We start from the raw sequence: 26,173 nt of genomic DNA, 5'->3' as shown, positions 1-26,173 counted from the left end.
GCAACACATGTATTTAATCTTTCAAAGCATTAGGTTACTTGTAAGTGTATTGTAAACAAATGTGATGGGAAACTTGTGTCAGTGGTATCTCCTGTGTACACTGGAGCTGAAGGAAATGGTGTTTTCCTTGAATTCACTATTTAACTTTCCTCAAAACCCGAATTGTTCTAACAAGTTCTTCAGGTTCTTCTGTTGCTTTTGATTCTGTTGCCCAGCAATTAAGAAAGGCTGTATTTCTAGTTCTAAAAAAATTTATGGTGCAATGTTACAGATTAACACTACATGTGCCAGTTTCTCTTTCAAAAATATGAGAGGAAAGTACTAAAATTACCATGGAAAGAAGTATGACTTTTTTTTTTTAGCTGTCATCTATGATGTGAGTTCCTGGACTTGTGCACTCCCTTCTTAAGATGAAAACAGCAGTTTCTCCCCCAACTCTACTTGCTAAATTTTAAGATCAATCCCGAGGAAGTGCTGGGATTAGCAAAGACTGTAAAGAAGTGTCTGAGATAATTTTTCTTTTTCGTAAGAAACCATGTGACAATAACTGAGAACCTCTTGAGTCTGAAGCAGGCAAACAGACATGCAGCGTGGATGTTGTGGGGAGCTGAAGCAATACAGGTTGAATGATGGCAGTTTGGCTCCTTGGAATGGGCAGGGCAAGTGGAGGAGCATTGATTTGCATTTGTGAATGGTTTCACATGGACAAAGGTTTTCTAAGCAGATGAGTCCATATCATGTACAAAAAATGTTAGCTCAGATTGTCTGAGTTTGGGAGGTGACCTGGCAACTATTTAGAAACCCGTAGGAAAATGGGCTAGATCAAGGTATTTTTGAGGAAAAAAAGCCACAGGAAATTGGAATGAAGGCTACGGGACCTGCGTATGTGTGGGTTTTCCATAGTGACTTCAGTGCTGTTTCAGTGCAGTGGTTTTCCCAGACTTGACCCAGCTTTGCTGCTTGGAAGTGGCTGTGGGGGACAGCAGTGGCAGTGGAGAGAGAGGGAGCAGTGTGCAAGTGCTGATAGCTGATAAAGGCAGTGCTGGTCATCTTATGCAGGACCTGCAGTAACAAGAACTGACTTTATCGAAAGCTGTTTAGGGTTGTGAAGAGTCAGCAGCTGGTAAGAAGTTTTGTAGTTTGGTATTTAGCTCTTTAGGGTAAATGATGCTCTTTACCATGACTTTTGGATCAAACATTGCGACATGAAAATTTTTGTGCTGCCACATACAGTGGGGCCCTAGTTCTAACTGCACCTCTTCTGTACTTCCTGTAATGCACACACTAACCTCACAGTAGTGTTGGCTGACAGAACATGCAAAGTCAGCTACTTCCCTGCTGGATATCTATATGGCATTGCCATGACTGTTGGAGTGTGTACTGGCAGTGTGTGGTGAGGGTGCTGTAACACAATCTGGAGATACTTTCGATAAGCAGTTCTAAGCAAGTGTGGTATGCATTGCTTGGAGGACAGTACTTTTGAACAAAACTTGTGGTTCCACCCAGCTGGGAAACTGAGCTGCCTTCTGTCTTGCAAATCTAAGCAGTTGTGGTAGAATTTTTTTCCTCTAGGCTGGTACTACAGTTGTGGCATGTTCAATTCAGGTCTGGATCCAAAATTAACTTGGAAAATGAAAACACTGAAGACTGCTGCAGCCTTTTTAAGAATGTGTAGAGCACAGAGCACCCAAAATCTGAGATGTGCACAGAAGTGCACACTTCTAGCTGGAAGTCACAGAGGTCTCGGTCTTTGACTCGTTGTAGTGGTGCCTCTTTCCTAGCTGAAGAAGCACAGCCTGTCTTGTCAGAAAAAGCAGGAAGCTACTTCTGGCCAGTGTGGCTAGAGCAAGGGAGGCAGCACGGCAGATCAGGTACTTTTTGGCAGCCCAGGAGCATTGTGGAGGGGTGTGCAGAGCAATGTGTGCACCGTGGAAAACCACCAAGTTCTCAAAAGAAAGAAAGCTGGCACTACCAGCTCTGACACCTCTCCTGCAAGTAGAGGAGGAGAGATTTGTTCCACCTCTCAAACTGCCCCTGCTGCTTTCGTTTCCAGAAACTGCAGAGGGCTTTACTAAGTGTGTGCACTGCTGTGGCACAGGCAATTACTGAATGTTGTGGGTGGGTGGTAGAGTGTTTGGAAGAGAGGAGAGGGTGAGGGACAGAGTCTGGAGCCTGTGGTTAGCCCTGCACAACCCAACTAGCTGCATGCAGGTGCTGAGGCAGCTTGGGCCATGCTTGCCAAAAGACAACCCCTCTTCTCTGTATATCAATCCCTGACTGCAACCAGCAGGACATGGTGACTGTGTACTTGTGATGGGCTGTCACCTAAATTATGGCTGCTGTCCTGAAGAGTTATACCACCTTCTCTTTCCCTCCCCGAAAGGTTCCAGTATGTAGGGGTCTAGTGCATGCTACAGGATTTAGCTCTACCCAGGATTTTGTAAGTCCACTAGTGATCACCTCTTAATCAGAATACTTACAAAAAAAATTTATTATGCTTTCAATGAAGCACACATTCAATATGTATCCTTGAATGAATGGAGGTTCATGTAACTAATACATGCCATTGTGGGTCAGGGCTAATGTTGCCATATGAATGATAATACTGAAAATTCACTGGTGTATTATAGGCTTAGATTTTGTTTTGGTTTTGTTTTCAGAAGTACTTATGAAACCTAAAGAAAATTTGCCATGCATGTCTGTCTTCTCACATGCAATTATGTTTGTTCACGGAAGAAAAAAGAAAAGTGGTGTACGTAAAAGCTGCATGTGGGAGTGAAATATGTTGTCCTTCTAGTGCTTAGTGTCATCATGCTATCAGTGGAAGAATGATTTCCAGCAAAAAGATTTGGTGCTTTTACTGTAATAATTTATCTAGGGTGTTTAACCTCCACTAGCATCAAAAGGGAGAAGGCTTGGCAAGCACCTTCTTGTAGGGAGCTCATGAGAGGACGGTGGTAAGATGTCATTTTGATGGGGAAAAACTCAGGTGACTAGTTTACAGAATACTTGTTTAAAGGTCTCATTTTTATGTGGGAACTCTTACTTCAGCAGAGCAGGTGTCACATGAACATAAGCCAGGCTGCTATCCATCTTATCAATGCATGGACAGTAGTTGCTGCAGTCTCTTAATGAATTCATTTTATTAAAAAATTCTGAACTATGCTGAGAAGTGTACCAGCTCTCGTTGGTGTGTGAAGTGGAAACATTTTCCATTTCTACTAAATATAAATTTTAAAGGATGACTTCTGGGAGGAGGGCACCTCTTAATTGATCAGTTGACTGAATTTTTCTCCATCTTTGTCCTCATTTAGTCTCTGTTTAGGCTTTTAGCCTCCATGTAAAAGATGGTTTTTGCATTGTTTCAGCAGTGCTCCCTGACAGATACAGTGTGCATGGCCTTTATTAACTTGTGGTCATGGGAGGAGACCCCCCTCAGGACTTGGGAAGGCAGAGGTGGTGTTGCTGTGTCCTGGAGTTCTCCTGGTGGTCAGTCAATGAGAGTGTGTGCTTTACAGAAGCAGCTCCATGTAACCTGTGCTTGCTGGACTGCAGCAATGGCAATAGCTTTGCCTGAAGCTGATGTCCCCAGTGCTGTGGAGAACTGGGCACTTGCTTTTAGCTGAGGCTCAGACTTCCCCCGAGGGCAAGGATGCCTCTCTTAATAGCAAGTGCTGTCCTAGATGCTGTTTTACAGGAATTTTGCATCCATCTAGAAGACAGTTCTTAACCACTTGTCTCTTTGTGGATTTTCTTACACATCTGTCTCTCCAGCTCCCAAAGCAGTGTCTAGATGCCTCTAAAATGGAACTTGTTATGGTGCTGAAAGGCTGCTGAGTTATCCCATTGCCTAAATCAAGCCCTATGTTTTGTGCCACAAAATTGATAAAAATGAGTCCAGAACAGCTGAAGAAAAGGGTATGACAATACTTAAAAAACTTAGTGAAAATTGTCAAATATTGGAATGTGGAGGCCAGAATCAACAGCCAAAGGGACCTTTCAAAAGCTGGAATTTTTTCCTCTGTAAGAAATGCACTAGAACCGTGTAAGTGCTACATCCACTGTAAATCACTTATGTTGGCATTCCACTGTGTGTACCCAAAAGAGTGTAGAGTATGGGACCATGTACCCAGGAAATTCCAGTTCCACAAAAGGCTTGAAAAATCAGCATTTAATTACTGATTTGTCTTCTGGCTTCCCATCCCTTGAACAAATCAAATTATAAAACAAGTCAGGCTATAAAATATGGAGAACTCAGTGCCTCACAGGGTGAATTAGTGTGTTATTTTTCCATATCATCATATGGCTTTGGTGGCCAGAGATTGTTCACTGCTGACATAATTAATTTTCCACAATGGCAAATGAACTTTTCTCAGTTTGCTTTGAATTTAAGGTACATATAGGTATACGGAACCATTTAGCAATTTATAAATTGTTATTAAGAAGAAAAATTCCAACCTTTCCAGGAAAATATAGTGCATATATATATATGTATATGTTTGTTGCTGTAAAGTGTTTGTTGTGAAACCATGATAGGTATGAAGCCTGGTTGCAAGCAATAAGCCTAGTCTTTCCTTTCCCAACCACTTTTAAGGAAGAATGAGAGGTCTGGTGCACTGATATACTGTCAGGTTTTAGGTTAATGCTGGAATTCTGGTCCAAGATGCTTTAAAGACGGAGGAGGCTGGTGCATTTTGGGAAAGAAGCAATGTCTGAATTGCCAAATAAATGTGTGGAGGAAAATGAGTTGGGATGGACGTTAATCTGGAGCCTATCAGCAAATCTGCAAAATTGTTGGTGGTCATTGTTCCAACATCTTGATGTTTGATTCCAAAAGAAACAGGGCTTGTGCAACTGGATGGTCTGACAGTGCTGATTCCCTTCCTGGTAGCAATTCAGCTTTCTGGTTGATTTCAGTGAAACTCAGCCTAGAAAGAGAGGTCTTGGATATGCAACCAACAAGAAATTAGCATGTTCAGGATGTATTAAAAAGGTCCCAAATCCCTTTTCCAAATATGATGCCCAGAGAGAGAGAGAGAGACTTCACTGAAATGCCTTTCAGACATTGGAAATCTATGCAGAGGCTGAAAATTGAGACAAATCCATAGAAACCCAAGTCTCACTAGTCTGCTCACTGCTCTTACTGCTTTGTAAAACTGTTTTATTGTGTAATAAAATGCTCTTCAAAGTCCATGGAGTAAAAGTTTAAAAATGTCAGCTCTGAAATAACCTCGCCAAATTTTAATCCAGTTCTTTTCTTACTTGCTGTAAAGGATTCTTCTGTTATGGAGTAATTACACTCCTGCCCGATTCCCAACGGACCTGTGTCTCATTTGGTTAACAGAAGTATTTAATGAACAGTGATCAGTTATTCAATATTTTGCTTTCTTTGTTCATTGGCATTGCCTTGGGCCTTATTTATTATCAGCCCTTATTAAACATTGTTCCAAAGACACAAATTACTTGTTTTCTCATAAGCTCTTTACTGTCTGACTGGAGTATTTTGAGGATGCTGGCTCAACCTCTGGGAGATGAGAGACCTGTTATCCTCAGTCCCCAAATACTACTTCTTATCTGAGTTTCAACAGCTGCTTGTGACCCAGACTGTCAGATGGGACACCCAGGGGACAAATAGTACTTTTCACTGAACTGGCCTTGAAAATATAGGGAATTGGCTATTATCATCCTTTATCTGTGTAGTAGAGGCAAGAGTAAAAGTGTTGCTGAGGCTAATGTTTGGTTAAACTGGCAGCAGTATCCTGCAAATATACATGAATGGAGAGGCTGTGTTAAATTTCTCAATTCAGAGGCCTTGCTCCAGAGCATATGATAGTTTGAGCATTTTAATGAAAATATTTTTGAGTTCTTTATTTAAAAGTGGAGACTCCCTCCATCCCGCTACTGCCTTTAATTTAAATTTTGTTTTTAAAGAAAATCTGTTAGTAACCTTTGGTTCAATATTAAGTCTGGCATTTATAAGCTATCCCAAATCAGTGCATATTTCAGTGATCAGTATGTTACTGACGATCTGAATAGTAATACTTGCTGTAGCAAAACTTGAAATGCCTCTTTTGAGCAAATGTGTTTATTTTATACCACTGGTTTACTGATGTGTTGCATGTAGCTCAATTATTCCTACTGTTTGCTGGGTATTCAGTCATATTGAGTCCACCCTGTTTGTGAGTGGAAGGTGTTCTACTTTCTGGAAATTTGTCATTTCTAAGTTGAGTTGTGTTCCTCCTGTGAAGAGGAGACCCAAGAGCAGGTCAGGTTGGCCTGCAGAGTTGTGCTGTGTTAGGACTGAGCAGAGGGAATGCTGAGTGGCCAGGAGGTTTTGTGAGGGGGTTGTGTACATTTGGGCAGCATCTCTCTGTGATGCTTAACTAAAAGAATACGAGAAGTTGAATCAGCATTTTAGCTGCCTTCTAACAACTTTGCTTTTATGGAGAGTTTAACATAGACATGGGGCTTTAATTTTTTGTTAACTTTTAAACCTATCTACAACATGACTAATTAGTAAGTTCCAAGATGCTGTTGCAGTCTAAGGGGCATTTCGGATGCCACTGACTGGCTTTGAGTGCTTCCTTTCCTGCTGAGGTGAAGGTGCTCTCTTTAATATAAATGTGGAAGTTTTTTTTACATTCCTGTCACAGCTATATCAGTTATTGCAAAAACTCCAGCCAAATAGCTGTGCTGGCAAAAACCCTAATGAAGGTGCTGTGATAGCAGCTAAAAAGTTTTCCCTCTGGTGCAGCTTTAATTCTATTTGGGAAATTGATTTAAATTAAATCAGGCAAAAGAATGCTTTTGAGTGTCTAAGCTCTCTCTCCTGTGAGGTTTTGCTGATAGGGTTGGAGCAGCAAAACCTTTAAAGTGCATAGAAGCCCAGAACAAGCAAGAGCTAACTTGTAGTTCTTAATATGGTGACTTTGTGTAATCAAAATCTTGGCTGAAGGATTTCAAATGTAACTTTTCATCTTGGAATGAGTTTTTAGTTTCACCATGCAAGTTAGAAAGGACAGGAGCCTACATCTGAATAACTTGTCATTTCGTGAGAACCTGCGTGTGCTCCTCGGGTTTTTTTTTAATCTCCTCTCTCCTCCCCCTTCCAAATAAACAGAGCAATAGAAAAACTGAACGGGTTTCAGCTTGAAAACTACTCCTTGAAAGTTGCATACATCCCTGATGAAATGGCAGCCCAGCAACCTCCACAACAACACCCCCAGGGAAGACGTGGATTTGGCCAGAGGGGTCCTCCCAGGCAAGGGTCGCCCGGCGCAACCACGCGGCAGAAACCGCAGTCGGACGTTCCTCTGCGGATGCTGGTCCCCACACAGTTTGTGGGAGCCATCATCGGGAAAGAAGGAGCAACAATCAGAAACATTACCAAGCAGACACAGTCCAAGTAAGTTATTTTACAATACTGATGGGTTTAATGTTGTGCCATTGCTGCTCGTGTAAAGAGGAATTTGTAAAACCTCGTTACTAATCTGCATGGTCAGAGAGCAAATGAAGATAACGGAGAACAGGAAATATTCTGCAAGATTTAGTTAAGGACTGGATTCTGTCCTTGACACATGTTCAAATGCTAGCTGACTTTTTAAAACCCCTTTAAAGCAGGGGTGTTAGCAGGATGGTACTCTGTGGGAGAGTTTTGCTTACAGATGTACTAATATAGTTCTGGCACAAAAAGTGAAACTAGAAGAGCTGTAGTATGATGTTCTGGGGCACACACAGTCGGTGTGGTGATGTATCCAAGCCTTCAAGTGTTTATTCTAGTTTTAGTTTGATTAGAGCATTTTTAGGATTTGTAAATGTTGTCAATTGAAAATGTGAGGGGGCAAAAAACCCTAAACAAAGAACCTCTTTATGTTTTCTCACTACTTCTTACACCTTACCTCCTTCTGTTTCTGGAGTATACATTTGTTGCTATCAAGTTGCAGAGCACACCGAAACATAGATTAAGGAAATGCATGGGAGGCAAAAAGCAAGCTGCTAAGTGACCTAAGAAGCTTAGAGCACCGGGGTCTAGAGATGCTGGAAGAGATTGTTTCCAGTGCATTTTAAATCCCTACCCACAAGGAAGAGCTCAGCACAGATGCAGAGGGAGGTGGGGTTCTCATTCCAAGAATTTTTCAAGGATACCCCTAAAAGCAGAGAATTAAAATGTTGCCTTCAGCAGCCCACTGGCAGGAGCCCCCAGCTCTGCATTTGCAGCAGGCAGGAGCTGGGAATGAGCTGTGTGTGAGGGGAATGAGGGTGGATGGGTGGGAGCCTCTGTTTTGAGAGTAGTTAATGAAGATAAGGGACTCCTCTTTAATTACACCCCAACCCCCAACAAACAGGTTTTCTCCCCTCCCCAAACCCAGGATTATCATGATGCTCCTTCCAACCTCTCATTAACGTGATGTAACCCAGGAGACTATTTAGTGTGTTTAACAACACCGGTTTAAGAGATTTGCAGTGTCCTGAGAGCACTTGGTTGTAATTTTTCTATGGGTAACCAATTTTTAAGGTGATTTATAAAACACCTGATTCTTGGACTATAAAAATCCTGGAAGATTGGCATAAGAAAAGCTTTTATATCTAAAAGAAGGATGGGCAGAGCAGAAATAATTGCAGGTTGCTAACTTTGCAGATACGCGACATTGAGAATGATGTTTTTGTTGGTTTGGGGATGAAAAAAAAAAAAGAGATTTCATCTACTTTCAGTTCCACCAAGGATTGCCATGGGTTTCTTGGAAAATGCTGCATTGTGAAACAAAATGAGTTTTCAATACTTGTAAGAACTGCAAAAATAAAGGGGCTTCTTCGAAAGCAGCATGATTGTTTCAGTTAGGAAACAGCTATTACATGTGAAAGGGGGTAAAAACAAAAAGCAGAGGTGGAAAGAATATGTGAGCTGCAGGGAAAAATCCAAGGCATTTTCCTTATGCAGGTCGTAATTCATTTTTGCTAAATTCTTAGAGCTACATGAGTCTGTTTTAGAACAAGACTAGTACTTTCAGGGTGGTAGAGGGTAGAGCAGAGTAAAGGTAATATCAGGACAAAATCAGGCTGGAAAAGGATAAGAAACTAATCTTGTGGATGGATGCAAAGAACTACCATGCCACTTGCTAGCAGGGGAGTGCTGGGAAACTCTGCTGCTGAGGTATTTAAAACAAGATGGGACAAAACCTGACTGTCCTATAGCTGCACAGTCATTCTGGGTGCAGCAGTGGGGATGGAGATGGAACACTGGGAAAACTTGATGACACGTCATCTTCAGGGGTTTACCATGCTGTCTATCTAACAACTCCCCTGAATATCTTGATGGGAGTTTACCAAGAAAAGGAGATCCCAGTGTCCACAAAGGTGGGGTTTAGCTGGTAAAATCAGGATAGGAGAGGCTTTTCATACACACAAGTTTGTATTTAGGATATGTTTAATTAGTCGTAAACTTTTCAAAATTAAACTACTAATAAGTAGTCACTGTTAACTCAGAATAAATTAGTTTTATGAGAGTTGGAAATACATGAGGCTTACTATAGAGTATGTGGTTACAGTTAGTGTTTTTCTTTCTTTCAAGAATTGATATTCATCGTAAAGAGAATGCAGGTGCTGCTGAGAAACCAATTACCATCCACTCAACTCCTGAAGGCTGCTCAACAGCTTGTAAAATTATTATGGAGATCATGCAAAAGGAAGCTCAAGATACTAAATTGTGAGTAAAAAGCATTTCATTGTGGAGGCATTAAAAATTCTGAGTTCTCACTGGCTCCATTTAAAGAAGTAGTCTGTAAAGCTGTTAACAAGTGAATATTTGCTGTTATCTGTATCTAAGTAGGTAAAGGAACTGACACATTTTGTTTTTTAGGACAGTCTACTTGTTTAATTAGCCACAGCGTGCTTCTATGATTTCAGTTATTGTCTGGCTGTGATTTTGAGGTGAACTAGAGCAGATATGGAAGCTTTTGAGCAACTGACAGCTTTTAGTCAGAGTGAACATAACAAGTTGTGAGCCCTCACTAAAAGCTTTGCGATATATTTCTTCCCTCCCAACAGCTCTTGCTACTTCAGTCTGAGCTTTATTTAGCTCAAGGTATGTTGCAATTAAGCTATAGGTGATAGTGCTGAAAAAGCCCATTGCACCTAGGCTTATTCTGCACCCAGTGAAAACATGCAAATGGGAGTTGTGGATATTTCTATGAAAACAAAATTTGTCCATAACACGCATAAAAGCTTGTACTCTGGTCTCCAAAAGTCTCACTGGGTATAACTTCCATTACAGTACAGAAGAAATTCCTTTGAAGATACTGGCACATAACAACTTTGTCGGCCGACTTATTGGCAAAGAAGGAAGAAACCTGAAGAAAATTGAGCAGGACACAGACACTAAAATCACAATATCGCCGTAAGTTTTTGGTGACCTACCCTTTCGGTGAGATGTCAAATGGCAGCGATGCTGCTGTAGGACATACAGGTACAGAGTCCTTAGAAAAACGCCCTGTGTGTTGAAGGCTGAGATAACAGCCCTTCAGAGGCCTTTCCATCATATGGATTAAACTGTTACTTAAGCTCAGTTAATTTTTATGTAAACAGTGAGTCTTCATTGTAAACTCAGTCAAGAGCAAGCCTAAAAATAACATAGGCAGTGTGGAGCCCGTGTTAGACTACTATATTTTAAGTGTCAGTTGTTTTTAACATATTACACCATATGTAATGATGAGTGTTGAAACTATAAGTCTGAATCAGTTCTGAGCTATGTATGAAAATGAGTGAAATTAGTGATATTTTAGTTTCTGGTGTATATTAAGTTTTTGGACTTAGAGGGAAAGAAATAGAGCAACTGAATATTGGAAAGGGTATCTTTAATAGAAGTTCTGTCCCTCTTGACCACTAACAGCCAAATTATAATTAACTGGCTCATCTCCTGCAAAGTAATAGCTTTTGGTCTGAGTTTGTGAGGGTAACCAAGACCTGTTCAAGTTTAGCTGGGATTAAACAGGAGTTTTCACCTTTACTGGAAATCTGTAAATCACTGATTAGATTAACATCTCTGTAGAAGCTTGGCAGTCAATAGTAGTTTTACCCTGGAGTAATATCTTCAGAGAACTTCCTGTTCTGAATAATGAATGCTCTGGCATGAACTTTCAAGCATTTGAAGGCATCCTGGATTTGGCTTTAGCCAGGAAGGGTGAGAATTAGGCTTACAGGCTGTAGGAAAGGGAAAAGGCTTGGAAGACACATGAAGATGTATGAAGAAGTGTGAATACGTGCAGGAGACAAAAAAAGTACCGCAGGAAATAGCTCAAATGAGGACAAGGGAGCTGGGAGTAAATGTGGCTCTTCAAAAAGAGGAAAACAATTTTGCGTGAAAGCATCTGAGGCCTTCCTTAAAGGTGTGTTTTTATGGAATTAGTCTAAGGAAGAAGAAACAAATCAAATAGAGAAAAAGCACCTAAATAAGTGTGTTTCACGAACAGATTTTGTAAGGCCAGCATGCTTTCTCAAATGTGTTCTCATAAACATTTGGTCTGCGAACAGTACACAGACTATTAATGCTAAAAGGGGAGAAAATGTGTACAGTGTACATGAAAAAATTGTCTTCATTCCATGAAATCCACTTGTCTTTATTGATGATGACACAAATAACACATTGTCTGTAAACAGCTACAGAGTATTTTTTAATTTAGCGAGTTAATGGTTTATTTGCATTAAAATCTTGGCCTCAAGATTGTATTTGTCATACTATGCCTAAAATAGCCCCCTGAATTCATCTGGTGTAATCAATACATAAATGAGAGCATAGATGCCTATTGATTTTGCTATACCTAGTTAATCTTTTTCATGAGCTCTTCATTCAGGCTTTTTGGTAAGCTTGTCCATAAATTTAAAGTAAGGCAGCTGGTTTGGGGAAGTGTTTTCTCTCTTGTCTGGGATGTTTTCCACCACTTTCCTTCCTGAGGCAGTACTTCAGTGCTCAGGCACTGGAAAGTTAAGGACTGCTTAGTTGGATGTGTTTTGCCACTGCTTGGCGGAGATGTGCAGGTCGCCGCACTGCCTGCTGTGCAGGAAGGCAAGGCCTTGGGTGCTGCTTCCCCTCTCCTTCCTGCCGTGGGCTTCCTCACTCCTGCATCTTGCTCTGGACATTGTCATCGCTCCTTTAGCTTTTCTCAGTACATGGATATGCCATGGCTTCCCAGTGTGTTTAATCCATGTTATCACAGCAGGTTAGCATTTGTTGCCAAATAAAGCACTGGTTTAATGCTGTCACCCTTTTATGTTCCTGAGGAGTTACTAGTGTTGAGCAGCAGTTGTTGACTTGCACACAGATTTTCTTTTTCCCATTTTGAGGGTTTGGAGGCTCTCCTGCAGTCTCACTGAGACTGGGCTTTTCTCCCCGTTCCTTAAGGAATACACTGTAGTTCTCAAGGAAAGAATGTTTCTTGCAGCTTACTTCCGGGGTGTCCAAAACCTGTGTGTGAAGGAAGTCCCCTCCAGCTGGCAGTGCTGGTGTGGGGTGTGAAGTGGGACATTGCTGCCCTGCCCTGCAGCAGCTCCCTGTGTTCATCACAGTGTGGTGGCTCCACTTGGTGTCTCAACCGTCCCATGCCAAACCTCGCACTGAGCGTTTGTTGTGTTTCCTACGAGGACAGAGTTTTTCCAGATTATCTGAGAGCTCTATCTGAGCCCTGCTATGAATGAGCTAATGAGCCCCTACTGATACTACAGTCTTTGGAGGGCAAACTCAACAGGCTTGGATGTTGTCGCACTCAAATGATAAATCTGGATTATCTTCTTTGTTTGCTAATTAACTGTGCTTCTGTGTCATTTGCAGATTGCAGGATTTGACACTCTATAATCCGGAAAGGACCATTACAGTTAAAGGCAGTATTGAAACTTGTGCCAAGGCTGAGGAAGAAATTATGAAGAAAATCAGGGAGTCCTATGAAAATGATATTGCTGCTATGAATGTGAGTTTTCTTAGGGTGTGACTTCCTTATGGGACTGAAACCACAGAAGGATTTTGAGTGTCAGAGACCCCTGGAGGTCACCTGGCCCAGCAGTGGGGGCTGTAGGCTCCCATTTGCTCGATGTAGGCCCCACTTCAAAGTAAAAAGAGGTTGTTTAGGGACCTGTCTTCTCCTTAACATTTCCATGGATAGAAAGCTCATAGTGTCTCTGGGCAGCCTGTGCCCTGTTTCACTGCTCTCATGATCTTTTTTTTTTTCCCTAATATCACACCAGAATTTTCTGTTGCAGCGTTTCTGTTGCCTCTCTTATTTATTTGTGGGAGTGTGGGGAAGCATTTTGGTTATTTATTTGTGTGTGCTATTTTAATGGAGCCTTTTTCTGGTTTATTTTTGAGTGGAGGAACTGAAAACTTTATTTAGATTGAGAAAATTCCAGAGCATTTAACTTTTTTCTTGTTGCAGGAACCTGAAGGAGGGTGTGTTTGTACTGTTGTGGCTTATGTGCTCTGGATTGCATGTTTTTTAAAGTAGTGATTCAGTCTCTTCACATAAATAGCATAATGGAAGAAGGATCTCTCTTGGTTTTATTTATTTAATTTAAGAAGGTTTTATTAAAGTTTTTTTCTTCATATAGATGATAAAAGCATTTAGCTATTTGAGGATGATTGGTGATTGTATAATGAAAACAACACACCTCATTAGTTTGCCAAGGTGTTACTAATGTATATTGAGAAATGACTGAGATTTTTGATGCTTAGGAAAAGCTTTGTATGTGTATCCAAATCTTATGGTCTAGAGTTAGAATGGGAATATTTTTTCAGTTTACAGTAGTCCTGGCTTTCTAGAACTGTCTGTTCTTCATGCTTGTCCTACTGAGTGGAGAGAATATTCTCCCCAATCTTCTCCCCTGCCTCCCCCACCCAAAGCAAATTGCAGTACAGGAGCTATGCATGAGGAACAAAGTATTCAACAGTGGTGCAGTTTTGTTTCATATAACAAGCAGGAACATGGGGTGAGTTAAAGACTGCATTGCTATTTGACAAAGGTATGGGAAGTCAAAAACTACCTCTGTTACTGTATAGATTTCAAGTTGTTGTAGTGATTATTAAGGTAGTTTCTGAGGCGGTGAAGTTTTGAGGTTTTTTGGTGTCTTCTGATTGACTTATCTTAATGGCCCAAGATAGTGTCTGTCTCTCTAGCTGAGGTATTTTCTAAAGCATATTCATGTTTTTGAGTAATAATCTGGAAAAGGGTGCTTGACGAGTTTTATATCAGACCACAAATGCTTCCTACCACATAACAATGTCACTTTTCTCAGGTGTGGTCAAGATGCAACTTGATATATATAGTTGATCCTTTCCCAGCAATTGCTGGAGGTATCTTATTTCATCTTTTGCAAGGGAGGGAAGATGGGGTGACAGTGTCACATATATATCCCCCAGAGTAAGAAAAGCAGGGTTTTGTGCATGATCTTTCTCTGTTTCAACAGGACAGTCCGTTTATATAAGGACAAAGATATTATTTTTGATAAGTTTGTTCACTTTTAAAGTAAATAGTACTATCATCTGAATATCTTGTTGTAAAATCTGAAATATGTTTTGCTGATTCAGTTGCAGCAAGTGATCCCCATCTGCCTTTCCTACTATGTGTTTTTGATGTTACTGGTCTGTACCTGTGTCTAGGAAACAGGTTTGAAGGAGAATCCTGTGGGTAATGGAGATGAATTTTTATTTTTTTTAATAACATCCCAAAAGGTTAATAGCATATGCCAGCTAGGATTTTCTTAAAATTAATAACCAGGACTCTAAATCTTAACTCTTCTGCCATTGCAGCTTCAAGCACATTTAATTCCTGGATTAAATCTGAATGCCTTGGGTCTGTTCCCACCTTCTTCTTCAGGAATACCACCTCCCGCAGTGAGTGTTGCCTCTGCTGCTGCTGCTGCTTCATATCCACCATTTGGGGTAAGGGAACCTCTGATTTTGGATGGTGATATTAATCTGTGCAATGCTGCTGCTCAAAGCTAAGAAGAATGATGCATTTTTTGCCAAGTTACCTGGGAAATCTAAGAAGGGTGTTTTGCTAGCTGTGTTCTGTCATTTTTTTAAATGTTGTCGGTCTTCCTGCTTGCACACTGAAAAATATTTCATGTGGCTGCAGCTGGGAGCAGGCATTAATTGCTTTTCTACTGAAATGCTCAGTGAAACTGGGAAATTGAGCTGCTTAGAAAACTCTTAGGTTTTATTTTATACAGAATTTCAATTATTGCAGAAAGAAATCTCACATAAAATAGCATTTCAAAATTGCTGGAATTGGCAATTAACAATGTTGGTCTGCAATTTTACTCCTTGTGATATGGAAAGAAATTATGTCTTTTCATGAAGTGGGGATCTATGTGTAGCTAAAATGTTTGAAAGTAGCAGTTTTATAAATGCCCCGTTGAAATGCAATGCTGCTAAATATATGGGATGTAAATTGCATGGATTAATCTCCAGAAAGCTGTGATTTACTGGCCACTTTGCTCTCTAAAAAAATATCTGAAAAAGTTTAAAAGAATCTTTCTCAAATTCTGTGCTGACTAGTAAACATAAATGAGATATTTTGCTGTGGAGCAGAAGGTCATTTGTTGTACCAGAAAGCTCCAGAGTCTGTCTGGAACTGAGATGGTGTTTTGCTTTCAAGAAATGACAGCCTCATTACAAGGAGAAGGTGATTTTTTTCATCTCTTCCCTGTTTCTGGTGCTGGTGGTTGTTAGCAACTCAATGCAAGATGAATTTTCTAAACAATTCTAATAAGTCTCTTAAGAAGTAGGTGACAGAGCTTTACAAACTCTGCTATGTTTGACTTCATCCCCTTCTTTGCCCAACAGTGACATCTAGAGAGCTGAGACTCAGGCTTACTCTTCATGAACTAGAAAAGTGAAAATGCAGCACAACACACTCAACTTTATCAAATAACTCAAGTTATATTGTACTAAAGGGTAGTTGTAGTCTAAATATTTTTCCCAGAGGAAGAAGCCAAGAGAGAGTCACTGCAAGGAGCAGGAAAAATTCCACTCTTGTAGCATTGTTTGTGAGAATGAACAACTTTTGTGTTAGGAATGTATTATGAACTATATTAAGTATAATAGTGGCTTTATCAGAAAAATGTGCTTCAATGAAAGCTACAATAGAAATATGTTTACTCAATTATTTTCCTGTCAATAACAGAGCCTCCATTTATGACAAACAAATTCTCTCCCTCACAGTCCTTCTGCACTTCAATTAGATTGCCAGACTAAACTAAACAATACAGGTTTCTGCCTCACTGTATTATATAAAATGCCATCTCTGGTAATGAATTGCCTCAATTTTTTCTTAAGACATACTAGATGTGGTTTGTTAGAAGTATGTAACTTTATTTACTGGGAATTAAAAGTGTGGCTTTTCCTTTCTTTTTACTCCAGATTTACAGACTACTTTGCTATTCTTGAGATTCATACTGTAAGCCCACAGTTCTGTTCATCACTTGGTTTATTTTCATTTCTTCCCCACTTTCCGCCCTGTTGTGGTTCTTTTTGCTTTTGCTTTAAATATACACCTAAACAGTGCTGAATTTGGTGGTTACTCTTGTCCGTCCCTCTGTTGCTAGTGCACCTTTACCCCAAAAAATGCACCTTTTTTGGCCTGCTATGATCTCTGGCAGTTTCCAGGTTTCTGGAAATAGGATAATGGCAACATCTGGAAAAAAGCATCAAGAAACAAATATAATTTTGTAAGAGTGTAGAAGCTGTGCAGCTGGAAGGGACCACTGTCTGAACTCTCTTGCTTCTGTTTGTGCTCAGTGCTCTGAAATGCCTCTCATTCCATGCAGTCTAGATGTGTGACAAGCTAACATGCAGAAAGAAGGGATAAACTCACAGATTTGGAGGGTGAACTCCAACAGATTTTGTGGAGGTTGGGACTGGTACCAATACAGCCCCTGAGGTAGATACTAAGGGCTTCTAAAACAAATGTATGACCAGGGGGAACTATCTCACCTGTTTGTACTTAGATGTGTCGGTGTCTGGAAAAGAGCAGGTGCTTCTATGGGCTTCAGGTGAGTCAGCCCCTCAGGTTACTTGGAGTGCTTGTTGCTCACTGAGGAGAGAAAACAAGGAAAAGTACAAGTCTATTCCTTTAATGGATTCATTAGTTTCCATTTTGAAGACTTCAAAGCATGTTTATGAATTTGTTTTCTTTTGTAACTTTTGAGTTTTACTCTCCTGTAGGTTTTTTTGTTTTTTTTTTTCCTCTAGTAGAACAGTTTTTTAGACACTGATTAAATAGGTTATTGGGGCATGCAGAAGTAGGAAAAAAAAAAAAAAGTCTGACTATATTTTGAAGGAGAAGTTGATACAATACAAAAGGCTAAAGGTAACCACGGGGGAAGGTCTAGGAGTGCTCATGAGGGATTTAAAACTTAACCTAAAATAAAATCTATAACTAAAAGAGGCTTTGAGGAAAAGCCTCAGAAGAAAAGTTATTGATCATCTCCTGGGGAGACTTTATGTCCATTTACCTATGAGCTATTTTTTACCAAATTCCCTATTTTGATAAAAGTGTTTGGGCAACCCATGTCCTTTTACCTTGTTTTCGGAGCATGTGCTTTTATGCTTGGGAGCAGGGATTAGTGGACACTGAGGATATCCCTTTCAAGCAACTGGAAATCCTTTCTGGAAACACTGCTGGCATCAGGGTGTAAAGAAGTGTATCCTGCTGCTGTCCTGCTTACTTTTGTGTAGTGCAAATTTTGCCTTCTGCTCAGGGCTGCTCTTCCCTGTCTCCTGTTTGTTTGACTGAGCCAAGGTGTGTTCCTCAGCAGTTTCAGCCACACCATCACAAGGGGCCTCTTGGCATCCAAGTGTCTGCAGTCTGTGCTTGCAAGCCATACAGTGAGCCTCGGGACACCCCTGTGCTGTGTCTGAGGGTGGATTTGAAGCTCTTGTAATATTTCTGTATGGACCTTTTCTTCACCTTGTTGTGGGGATGGGCTTGCCTGGGGTCTCTCCCTTGGGTCAGAAGAATTAGGTGGGTGAGTTTGGGCATTTGCAGCAGTTTCTATACAGAGCTGATACTTCATAGGTACTAATTTCTAGTGACAAGGTGTGGCTGTGACCTTGTGTAGGACTTGTTCCCAAAGAAACTGAAGTGTCCTCTTAATTATTGAAACATCATCTGTCACTTTCCTACTGCTGCTTTTTTTAATGTGGGTATAAAGATGAAAAACATGCATAGTAGACAGATCTAGGATTTTGTTACAGTGCTAGAGCTTAGCAACAGGTCTGAATGCTCTTAAATACAGTTGGAGCCAAGTGTTCCTAAAACATTCTGTACTCAGGAGCTTGGAACTGAGTAGTTAAATAGGTTTAGCTGTGTGAACATGTGTGTGATGCTTCATCCTATCCCTTTTCATGCAAACTAATAAGACATTTGACAAGAGCATAAACATTGTTCTCTCGCTGCTTCAGGTACACTCTGGTATCACAAACTTAGGAAGTGGTGATGTTATGAAACACTAGTTTGCATTTAGTTCCTTGGACTGGGTCACATTCAGGAGAATGATTTCCATGTGATTCAGAGACCTTACTCCATGATGGTTCACAATGATGTACAACAACAAAGCCTCATTTAATTTAATCTAATGAGATGCAGATTGTGTCTCACTAATAATCTGGGTGCTGCTCTGCTCTTTGTCCTGGCAGTGGAGCCCCCACAGGAAGGCACAAGTTGTCCTTGGTACTTGTCTGCTGACAGATACAAACATGCACGTGGGCACATGGCCATTGCACATGGCTAACAGTGTCTGAGCACCACAACCAGTGCAGGCTAACCATCCATTTTTTTGTATTTGTACCTACTGCTAGCAACAATTCTTGATGTTGCAATTGTATAATTTATTTGCAGTGTCTGAGTTCTGTTTGTTTGTTCAAAGCGCTCATTTTGTGAAGTCACTGAAAAGGGAGGCAATGGAATTGCATGTTGTGTTTCAGTTCTTGAATTTTCCTCTCTTTTCTTGCAAAAATCCAAGATCTGTTTGGTTTTTCTCTGGGCTCCTAAAAGACAAACAAATCAAAACACACGAGAATCATTGAAATGTTTCGCATTTGAGGAAAAAGTAGGGCTTAAATGTCTCAAATACTTAAAAGTATTAAAAGCTAAAAATTCTTTTTACTGTCAAATGAGCATGGTTTTGCTCTTATGATCCTGATGATATGATCAAAGTAATGGTCTTTTTTTTTTTTTTTTTTTTTTTGACTGATCTGTGCCCTTGTGTGACCATATTAAGGACCAGTAGCCTTTCTGTGCCTATTTGTACCCAGTGTCTTGTCCAGCTGCTTTTGGGCCTGGAAAAACCACCACTTTCTGTTTATCCTTAAATCTTTCTCCTTAGCTGTGCACTTAAATGCTTGTGTGTGTTGCAGCTCTGACACGATTGCAAAGAGCTTTTGTTAGTCTGCCCACTGTCACTTGTAACAAATGTCACTACCTGAGCACCTGCACAAAGTGCTGGGATTTCTCTGAGGAGGAGAGTAAGGTTCTGCAAAAGGGAATAGCACTCATGCTTATGTTTTCCAGAAGATATGTTGCCACAAAAAGGAGGAAAAAAAAAAGTTTTAACAAGTATCCCAGCCAAACTGCTTCAGATGTACTGCTCAAAGCTGTTTTGATGGAGTTGTTGCTTCTGTCTTCTGAACTGTGGGGAGAATATGCACATACTTGTCTCTCAAGAATAGAAGTTTGTTCTCATGCAACACTGAAGGTTTTAAAGCTCCAAACAAACAAGAAATCCTTATCCTTAAGTTCAACTGTGTACAGTCATGCAATTAATACACCTACTGGGGTTAAGTGGGCTGCACCCTTCCTTTTATAATTGGAACTTTGCATGTTTAATTCTACATCCAACTTCATTTCTTTTGCAGCCTCTGGGTCTGAAATTTGGCATCCCAAGGGCATGGGGGAAGAAGGGCTAACCCGTGGAGACCTCATCCTGTCCTTGAATGCCCTGAAACAGGGTAGTAGAATTAATTCTGTCTTGTGACAGGTAAACTCAAACGTAAAGTATGGTGAAAAGTAGACGGCTTTTCTCCATAAGAGGAGTTCACACCAGCTGCTCTCCATCTGTAAGGTCATGGAAGAGATACATGAACTTCTGCCCCAAGAAACGTAGCTAAGGTGAAGAGCTGCTCCTCTGCTTGCAGTGGGACTGCTTTCTCTGCTGGCCTTTTTGGATGCTCATTGTAGCTTCTTGAAGCTTTGCCTTCAAAAAAAACACTCTTTCTAATATTTTCTTTAGGCCTCACAGTAAATTTTTAGGTTATGTGATATGCATATGGGCTTCTAGGAAGATAGAGAGGGGAGAAAAAGGAAAAGTTTAAAAAAAAAAACCAAACCCACTTTCTCCCCAAACAAACAAAAAACCGAAACAAACCAAAGAAAAGGTAGTTGCATACTGTAAACAAAACCAAGACATCAAACCACATTTTTCTGATTACAAAAAAAGTCTTGTACAGTTAGGCTGATAGGTTGCATTCCTTTATTCTTTTTTGCCATCTCTTGAAGGTTTTTGTTGCAGGTGAGGAACATGCCAATGGAAAACTTTCTCCTTAGAAGATGTTGTGGTCAAGAGAAAGATTCCTTCTTTATTCTCCAGTCATTTTCTTAAATAATAATAGCGAAGAAGACATCTTCTATATTGCATAGAAGTAAGAGAAGAAATAACTGTATTGTGCTTTTGGCAGGAAAGAAAAGTAATTTAAAATGAAAAATTGCTTCATTGAGGGCCTTCATTTGATGCCCTGAGCATAGATGAGAAAGACAAGGAAGAGGAAAAACTGTCATATGTTTCCAGGTACTTTGACTCTTACTTGGTGAAGTTGGGCTCCTTTGGATGTCTGGGTTTGATAGGATTAGCTCGTGCAACTGTTACGTCTGGTCTACCCAGAGGTAGTAATGTCTGTACATCTATAATGTGTGTAGTTGCAAGTGGCTTTGCCCTAATTTGCCCAGCTTGTTAAGCAGTAGATGATTTTTGAGAAGCTGTCCTGCAGCCAAAAGAGGATGTGGTTTTGGGGGCTGAAAAAGGATTTGCCAGTGTTTTTACAAAATGGTTTTATACCGGTGAAATTAGAACCATACTTGTGCAGCACACAGTCTTGAGGAGGGCACTATAGGACAACAGCATTGTCTGAAAAAATATAGCAGCTAATTAGATTTCTTTTGAAGATGGTAATCTCTGCCTTGAAATACACCTTTACTGATGCACAATTTCTTACATTCATTAATGATGCATTTTTTGACAACTAGAAAATTTACTTCATGGTGTGTAACATTGTGGGATTGTTTTGCCCTGTGGAGAAAATAGTTGGTCTTCCCACTGCATTGAAAGTCTCCTGCTTCAGCCATGCTGTGTTGGCAAGGATATGTGTCCAGAGCAGTCAAACTATTCTGCCTCTGGAGATGGACCAACCCCTCAGTAAGAGAACAAAAAATGCAATTGGCACCATATGATGTACAAAGATGTGGCAAGTCGATGGTAGTTTGTCAAGGTGCTGAAGCCTCCAGTTATTCTTATTAGCTTCTTTTATAGTTCTGAGGTTGTCATAATGCAAATAGCATCACTTGTTAACTAGTAATTCATGCTTTTTAAAATAAAAATGGTTTCTTCTTCTCTGCAGGTTTGAATATTTGATGAGTTATTTGTAGTTTTGTGGAGCAAGAGAATCAGAATATGTTAATTCCCTGCTTTTAGATTCTTATGGAAAGATTTAATTGGAGTTCCCTTGACCGTCTTAGACTCTCAAGCTCTAAAGTACCAGGCTCAATACCTTTTGAATGCTAAACTAAATGGGACATTTAATTCTTTAAGGTGCCAAGTATTTTGTTACTAGAGTGTTCTGAGCTTCTTCAGGCCAGAAACAAAAGTAGGTCAAGTCCTCATTCTTTTGTATCTGGCTCCATCTCTGGTTTGTTTGTTAGTTAAACATGATGGAAAAATAAGTGATCTTTGTGTTTACACAACCTGTTTTTCTGGCAGCTGTCATGGAATCTGAGAGCAGTGCCTTTATAAACCAGAACTGATGAGTACCTGCATCTTCCAAAGTCACTGATTTCATGGGCAGCTTCTATGGGTTTTGAGTACCCATGTGGCTGCTGTGTTACAGCAGTGATTTTTGAAGTGGAAGTGTTCCTATACATATACTTTTTGATGGTCATAGAGTGTTGCAACACTGAATACCTATGCTTGCTGCTTGTGAATGACCAGCAAAATTCCTGCTTACATAGTTTTACAATCTGTTCCTTATGTTGATTTCTGATTTTGGCTGTCTGTTCTGAATAAAAGGTGGCAGATTGCTTTTTTTGGCATTGTGGCCAGTCAGATTTTGCAAAAACAAAAAGTTCATGCCATGTTCAGAAATATGTCAAACCAGTTCCTGCTTGTGAAATGCCTTATAACCAGCCTGCCAGAAAATGTTCCTTCTCTGTTTCTGTGATTTCTACTCCCTTATTGCCAGCTAGGCTCTCATGTTGGAAAAACTTCTGATATGTGTGGTCCTTTTAGTGACTTCTTGTAGTCTAAGAAGTTTCCCAGTTAGAAGACGATTGTGATGAAAAGTACTAAATTTGAGAGCCAAGAAGTGGAATGAGTAGTACAAAGTGAAATGATTTTAGTGGCATCTCACTGAAGGTACTGGCCATTGTGCAAGAACCAGCTGTCTTTGAGTTTCAGGTATTGATTGAAATGCAGTAGTCCCCAAAATGGAAATGTAGATGGGGTGGTTCATTCTTAGATTTTCAACAAAGAGGAGAGGACCAGCTCAGCTAGATGGATAAAGGGCACCCACACATAATTATTGGGGCTGATTGTGGGGAAAAGAGATAGAGCTGCATGGCCTTGCTGTGGGCTGTGTGTCCCAGAAAGAGTCATGCCCTTGGCTCATCTAGTGACACGAGGGTTTCTCACATAATGCAGCAGTTACATGAAAGAGAAGCGTCTTGGATTAACCTGGGGTTCGTGGGAAGGTGAAACCCTGGCTGGATGGTGGCTGTACACTTCATGCACGTTATTATGAGCAATACTTTAGCATGCAGATCAAAGTTAAAAATACGCATTGCTGCTTTTAAATTGTTTTGCTGCTTCTTGACTGACTGAATTCAGCAGTGCAGTATTCTTCTGAGTATGGTCCTGGCTTTTCAGGCAGTGAACATGGCAGAATGCTTTAGACTCTCAGCATGAACCCAAATCTGTCTGAAGTAAACTGAAAAACCTTAGAGGGTGCAGGGAGTTCAGGCTGCAGTTTGATTTGCAGTGGCAGCACCATTTCAGCTAAGTGATTGTATAAAATGGTGACACAAGATACTGCAAGGATGTTGTGAAACTGAAGATCATGTTAGACGTATCTACTAAAACTTTGTTTTCATTAATGAGTCCCTTGTTTCCAATGAAGGCTTAAACTTTTAGCATTAGTATTGCAAAATGAATACACTAGGTTTTCTTTCACCATCATCTCAAGCTTATTTCTTCTCAGTGTGTTGAAGCCAGCTAGAATGTCTTCAAGGATACTTGGCTTAATGTTCATTTCCCCTTGCTGCAAGTTTTTATTACTAAATAAACAAATAAGAGCAGTTAATATAGCTGTGGGCCAGGATAATTCTTCACAGTACATTGCAAAAACGTGGTTTAAATTTTGGCTTTGGATCTGGTACAGGGTTTGAATAATATGATACCTCACTTCCTGACAAACTCAGGGTATTCTGAAGACCAAATGAGTTGTCTGCAAATCTGCCTTGTCTTGGTAATCATGGTTGTTGAGAAGGGGGGAGAATGGCAGGAAAAGGAACTTTTTAATGCAGTCACCTACTGTCCATATTCATTTACTTTTATGAAGTGGATTCATTTACTATGCAAAAAAACCCACCAAACCAAACACCAAAACCAGTATCTCACTAGGCTAGATGGTAGCTCCATGCAGTCTTAAAACAGTTCTTAATTATTTCCCTCACAACTAAAAAACCTGATGCTGACTCAAAATGGATAACACAACTTCGTGACTTAAAATAAATGTCTCATGCTAAGGTAATTAATTTGTGACACGAAACATAACAAGCTTAGAAACCAGGAAAGATCTGCTTTTTCTCCCATTCATGTCTGGCTTAAAAGCCTATTTACTTCAGTGTGTACAATATTTTTAAAGATTTACAGCCTTACCCCAAATGTTGCCAAGGATTTACCAACCACGTGCATTTGATGAAGCAAGGGGTCTATGGAGACACTTATGCACAAGACTGGAAAAAATTTCGTGCTGTTGATGGGCTTGCAGAAGAAGACTGAGATTAATGCTCAAATTAACTTGAGGGACATAAACAATAAACATGCCCCCTTATGAGCCCTGCCACGAGTAAGATCACACCCCACACTCATGGTGACTGAGGGAGCTGCAGAGTGTTCTAGCAGCAGCATCAGCTAACATCAAGAGAGGAGGGGTTTTCTTGGGGAAGAACTGAGGAGGCAAACCTCTGTTGGCTTTTCTTTTCTGTGTATTGTTGTTCTGTGTTGTTCTTTGTTCTTTTCAAATGCTATTCTTCCAAGAGGTAGTCTGTTCCCCCAGCTGTAGTGGCTTGGGACCTGCTTTTTTTCCTACCACCCTCTACCTGGAGGGTCATAACTTTCTTTTTCTGAGTTTTCATTCTTACCTGGCTCTGCTATGGCTGTTAACCAAGTGTGAGATGAGGAGCAATGTTTTTCCTTCTGACAGTTTGAGGTAAGGGAAAAGCTTTCCTTCTGTGTGGCTTACTGCAGTTTGTAGGACTGATGCACCAGGAGTTGGCAAAGAAAAGTTATAACAACCTTATCCTAAGGGCAGATGTTCTCTACAAATCTTTCTAACCCTGCGAGCAAGGATTGCAGAAAGAAGAGTGAATCTGCAAATTTTCTTGGCTGGGAGTCCTCAGCTTCTAGCTCTGGCGTGGAGCAGTAGCCCTCATGCTGAAGGACTAGTGGCAATATCCCAAGGAGGGGAAGAACCTCACTCCTGCTGAGGCTCTGCAAACCAGGAAATGATGGCTGTGCTAAGCCAGTTTCTAAGAGTTAATATGGTAGGGTTGGCAACAGAAGGGAAAATCTCCTGTAGGGCTGCAGGGTCTGGCTGGAGTGAAGGGGATGATCCTGATGCCACCTGCAGTGCAGAGGCTCCAGGTGAGCCCAGTGTAATGGGGAAGCAGCCATGGGTTACAGGATTTACCAAAAGATGAGTTTGTCTTGGATGGAAGTGGTGGGAATTTTAAAGAGAACTATTAGAAAAAGAAAAGAAATAGTTGGTATGGACTGTTAGGCTAGGGACAGATGGCTGGGGCTCAGGAACTCGCAGGAGGTATGGAAGGAGGTGTATCCAAGCTGCTCCAGGAAAGAGCTGTGTTAGTGTGAAAGGCCAGAGCTAACAGTGTGCTGCAGCAGTTGCTTAGTGTCATCCAGTGGGGTAGATTAATTGCCATCTCCCCGTTAGATCACCATTTCCAATCATGATTTAAATGAGCAAGCAGGAAATCTGATTTAAGTTGACTTATCAAATTTGACATGTGTAGTTTAGTTACCTTACAATGGTGTGTATGTTTGCTTACAGTGAATATATCTTTCTATTTATACATGGATACAGTTTGCCATTTGCTTTGGGTGGTGTATTTTTTCCATTTTCTGTTAAAAAATGATGAATGGTGCTCTTCTTATTTGCTTGATTAATTTTAACTTCTGATTTTCATCAGGCAACATTTGGATGGAAATTGGAATCCAATTAATGAACAAAATAAGCATTTAAAATTGTTTTCATTAGTTCAATGTGCTGGATTTAGACAAAATTTCCTTATCAACCTTGTTTTGTGACTAAAGCAGACTGGTTTTGCAGAAACAAAGGGAGTATTTTCAGCTGTTTATGAACTGAATTAATTGTTTCTGGTTCCCATGCTTTTGAAGAATCTGTTTCTTATATCAAAGAAATCCTGGTTTCTGGAGCTCTTTTCTTAAAACGCAAATCCCCTGAAAAATAACACAGAACCCCAGAACAACCTAGATTCTCCATTGAAGTGAATGTCTCAGTGGTGTCTTTGTGCCACAGCTACAGAAGACAAACTTCTCTTATTGGGGTGGACTAGCCACGAGCCCATACTGCAAATATTGCTGGGGTAGAAGAGGTGGTCTGTGCATC

At 40.4% G+C, this 26,173-nt stretch overlaps 1 protein-coding gene across 2 annotated transcripts in view; it reads left to right on the top strand.

Moving 5' to 3' along the window:
* The window catches only part of IGF2BP3 (insulin like growth factor 2 mRNA binding protein 3), a 112,849-nt gene that overhangs the window by 70,909 nt on the left and 15,767 nt on the right, over positions 1 to 26,173 (top strand). For both annotated transcript variants that reach the window (XM_066318729.1, XM_066318739.1), the window contains 5 exons: positions 7,121 to 7,405; positions 9,569 to 9,703; positions 10,271 to 10,393; positions 12,821 to 12,956; positions 14,789 to 14,920. In XM_066318729.1, coding sequence (XP_066174826.1) covers positions 7,121 to 7,405; positions 9,569 to 9,703; positions 10,271 to 10,393; positions 12,821 to 12,956; positions 14,789 to 14,920 — 811 coding nt within the window. The remainder of the gene's footprint in view (positions 1 to 7,120; positions 7,406 to 9,568; positions 9,704 to 10,270; positions 10,394 to 12,820; positions 12,957 to 14,788; positions 14,921 to 26,173) is intronic.

The sequence above is a fragment of the Sylvia atricapilla genome, chromosome 1, assembly GCF_009819655.1.
Source record: "Sylvia atricapilla isolate bSylAtr1 chromosome 1, bSylAtr1.pri, whole genome shotgun sequence".
NCBI lineage: Eukaryota > Metazoa > Chordata > Aves > Passeriformes > Sylviidae > Sylvia > Sylvia atricapilla.
This window is presented reverse-complemented; position numbering and strand designations above follow the sequence as displayed.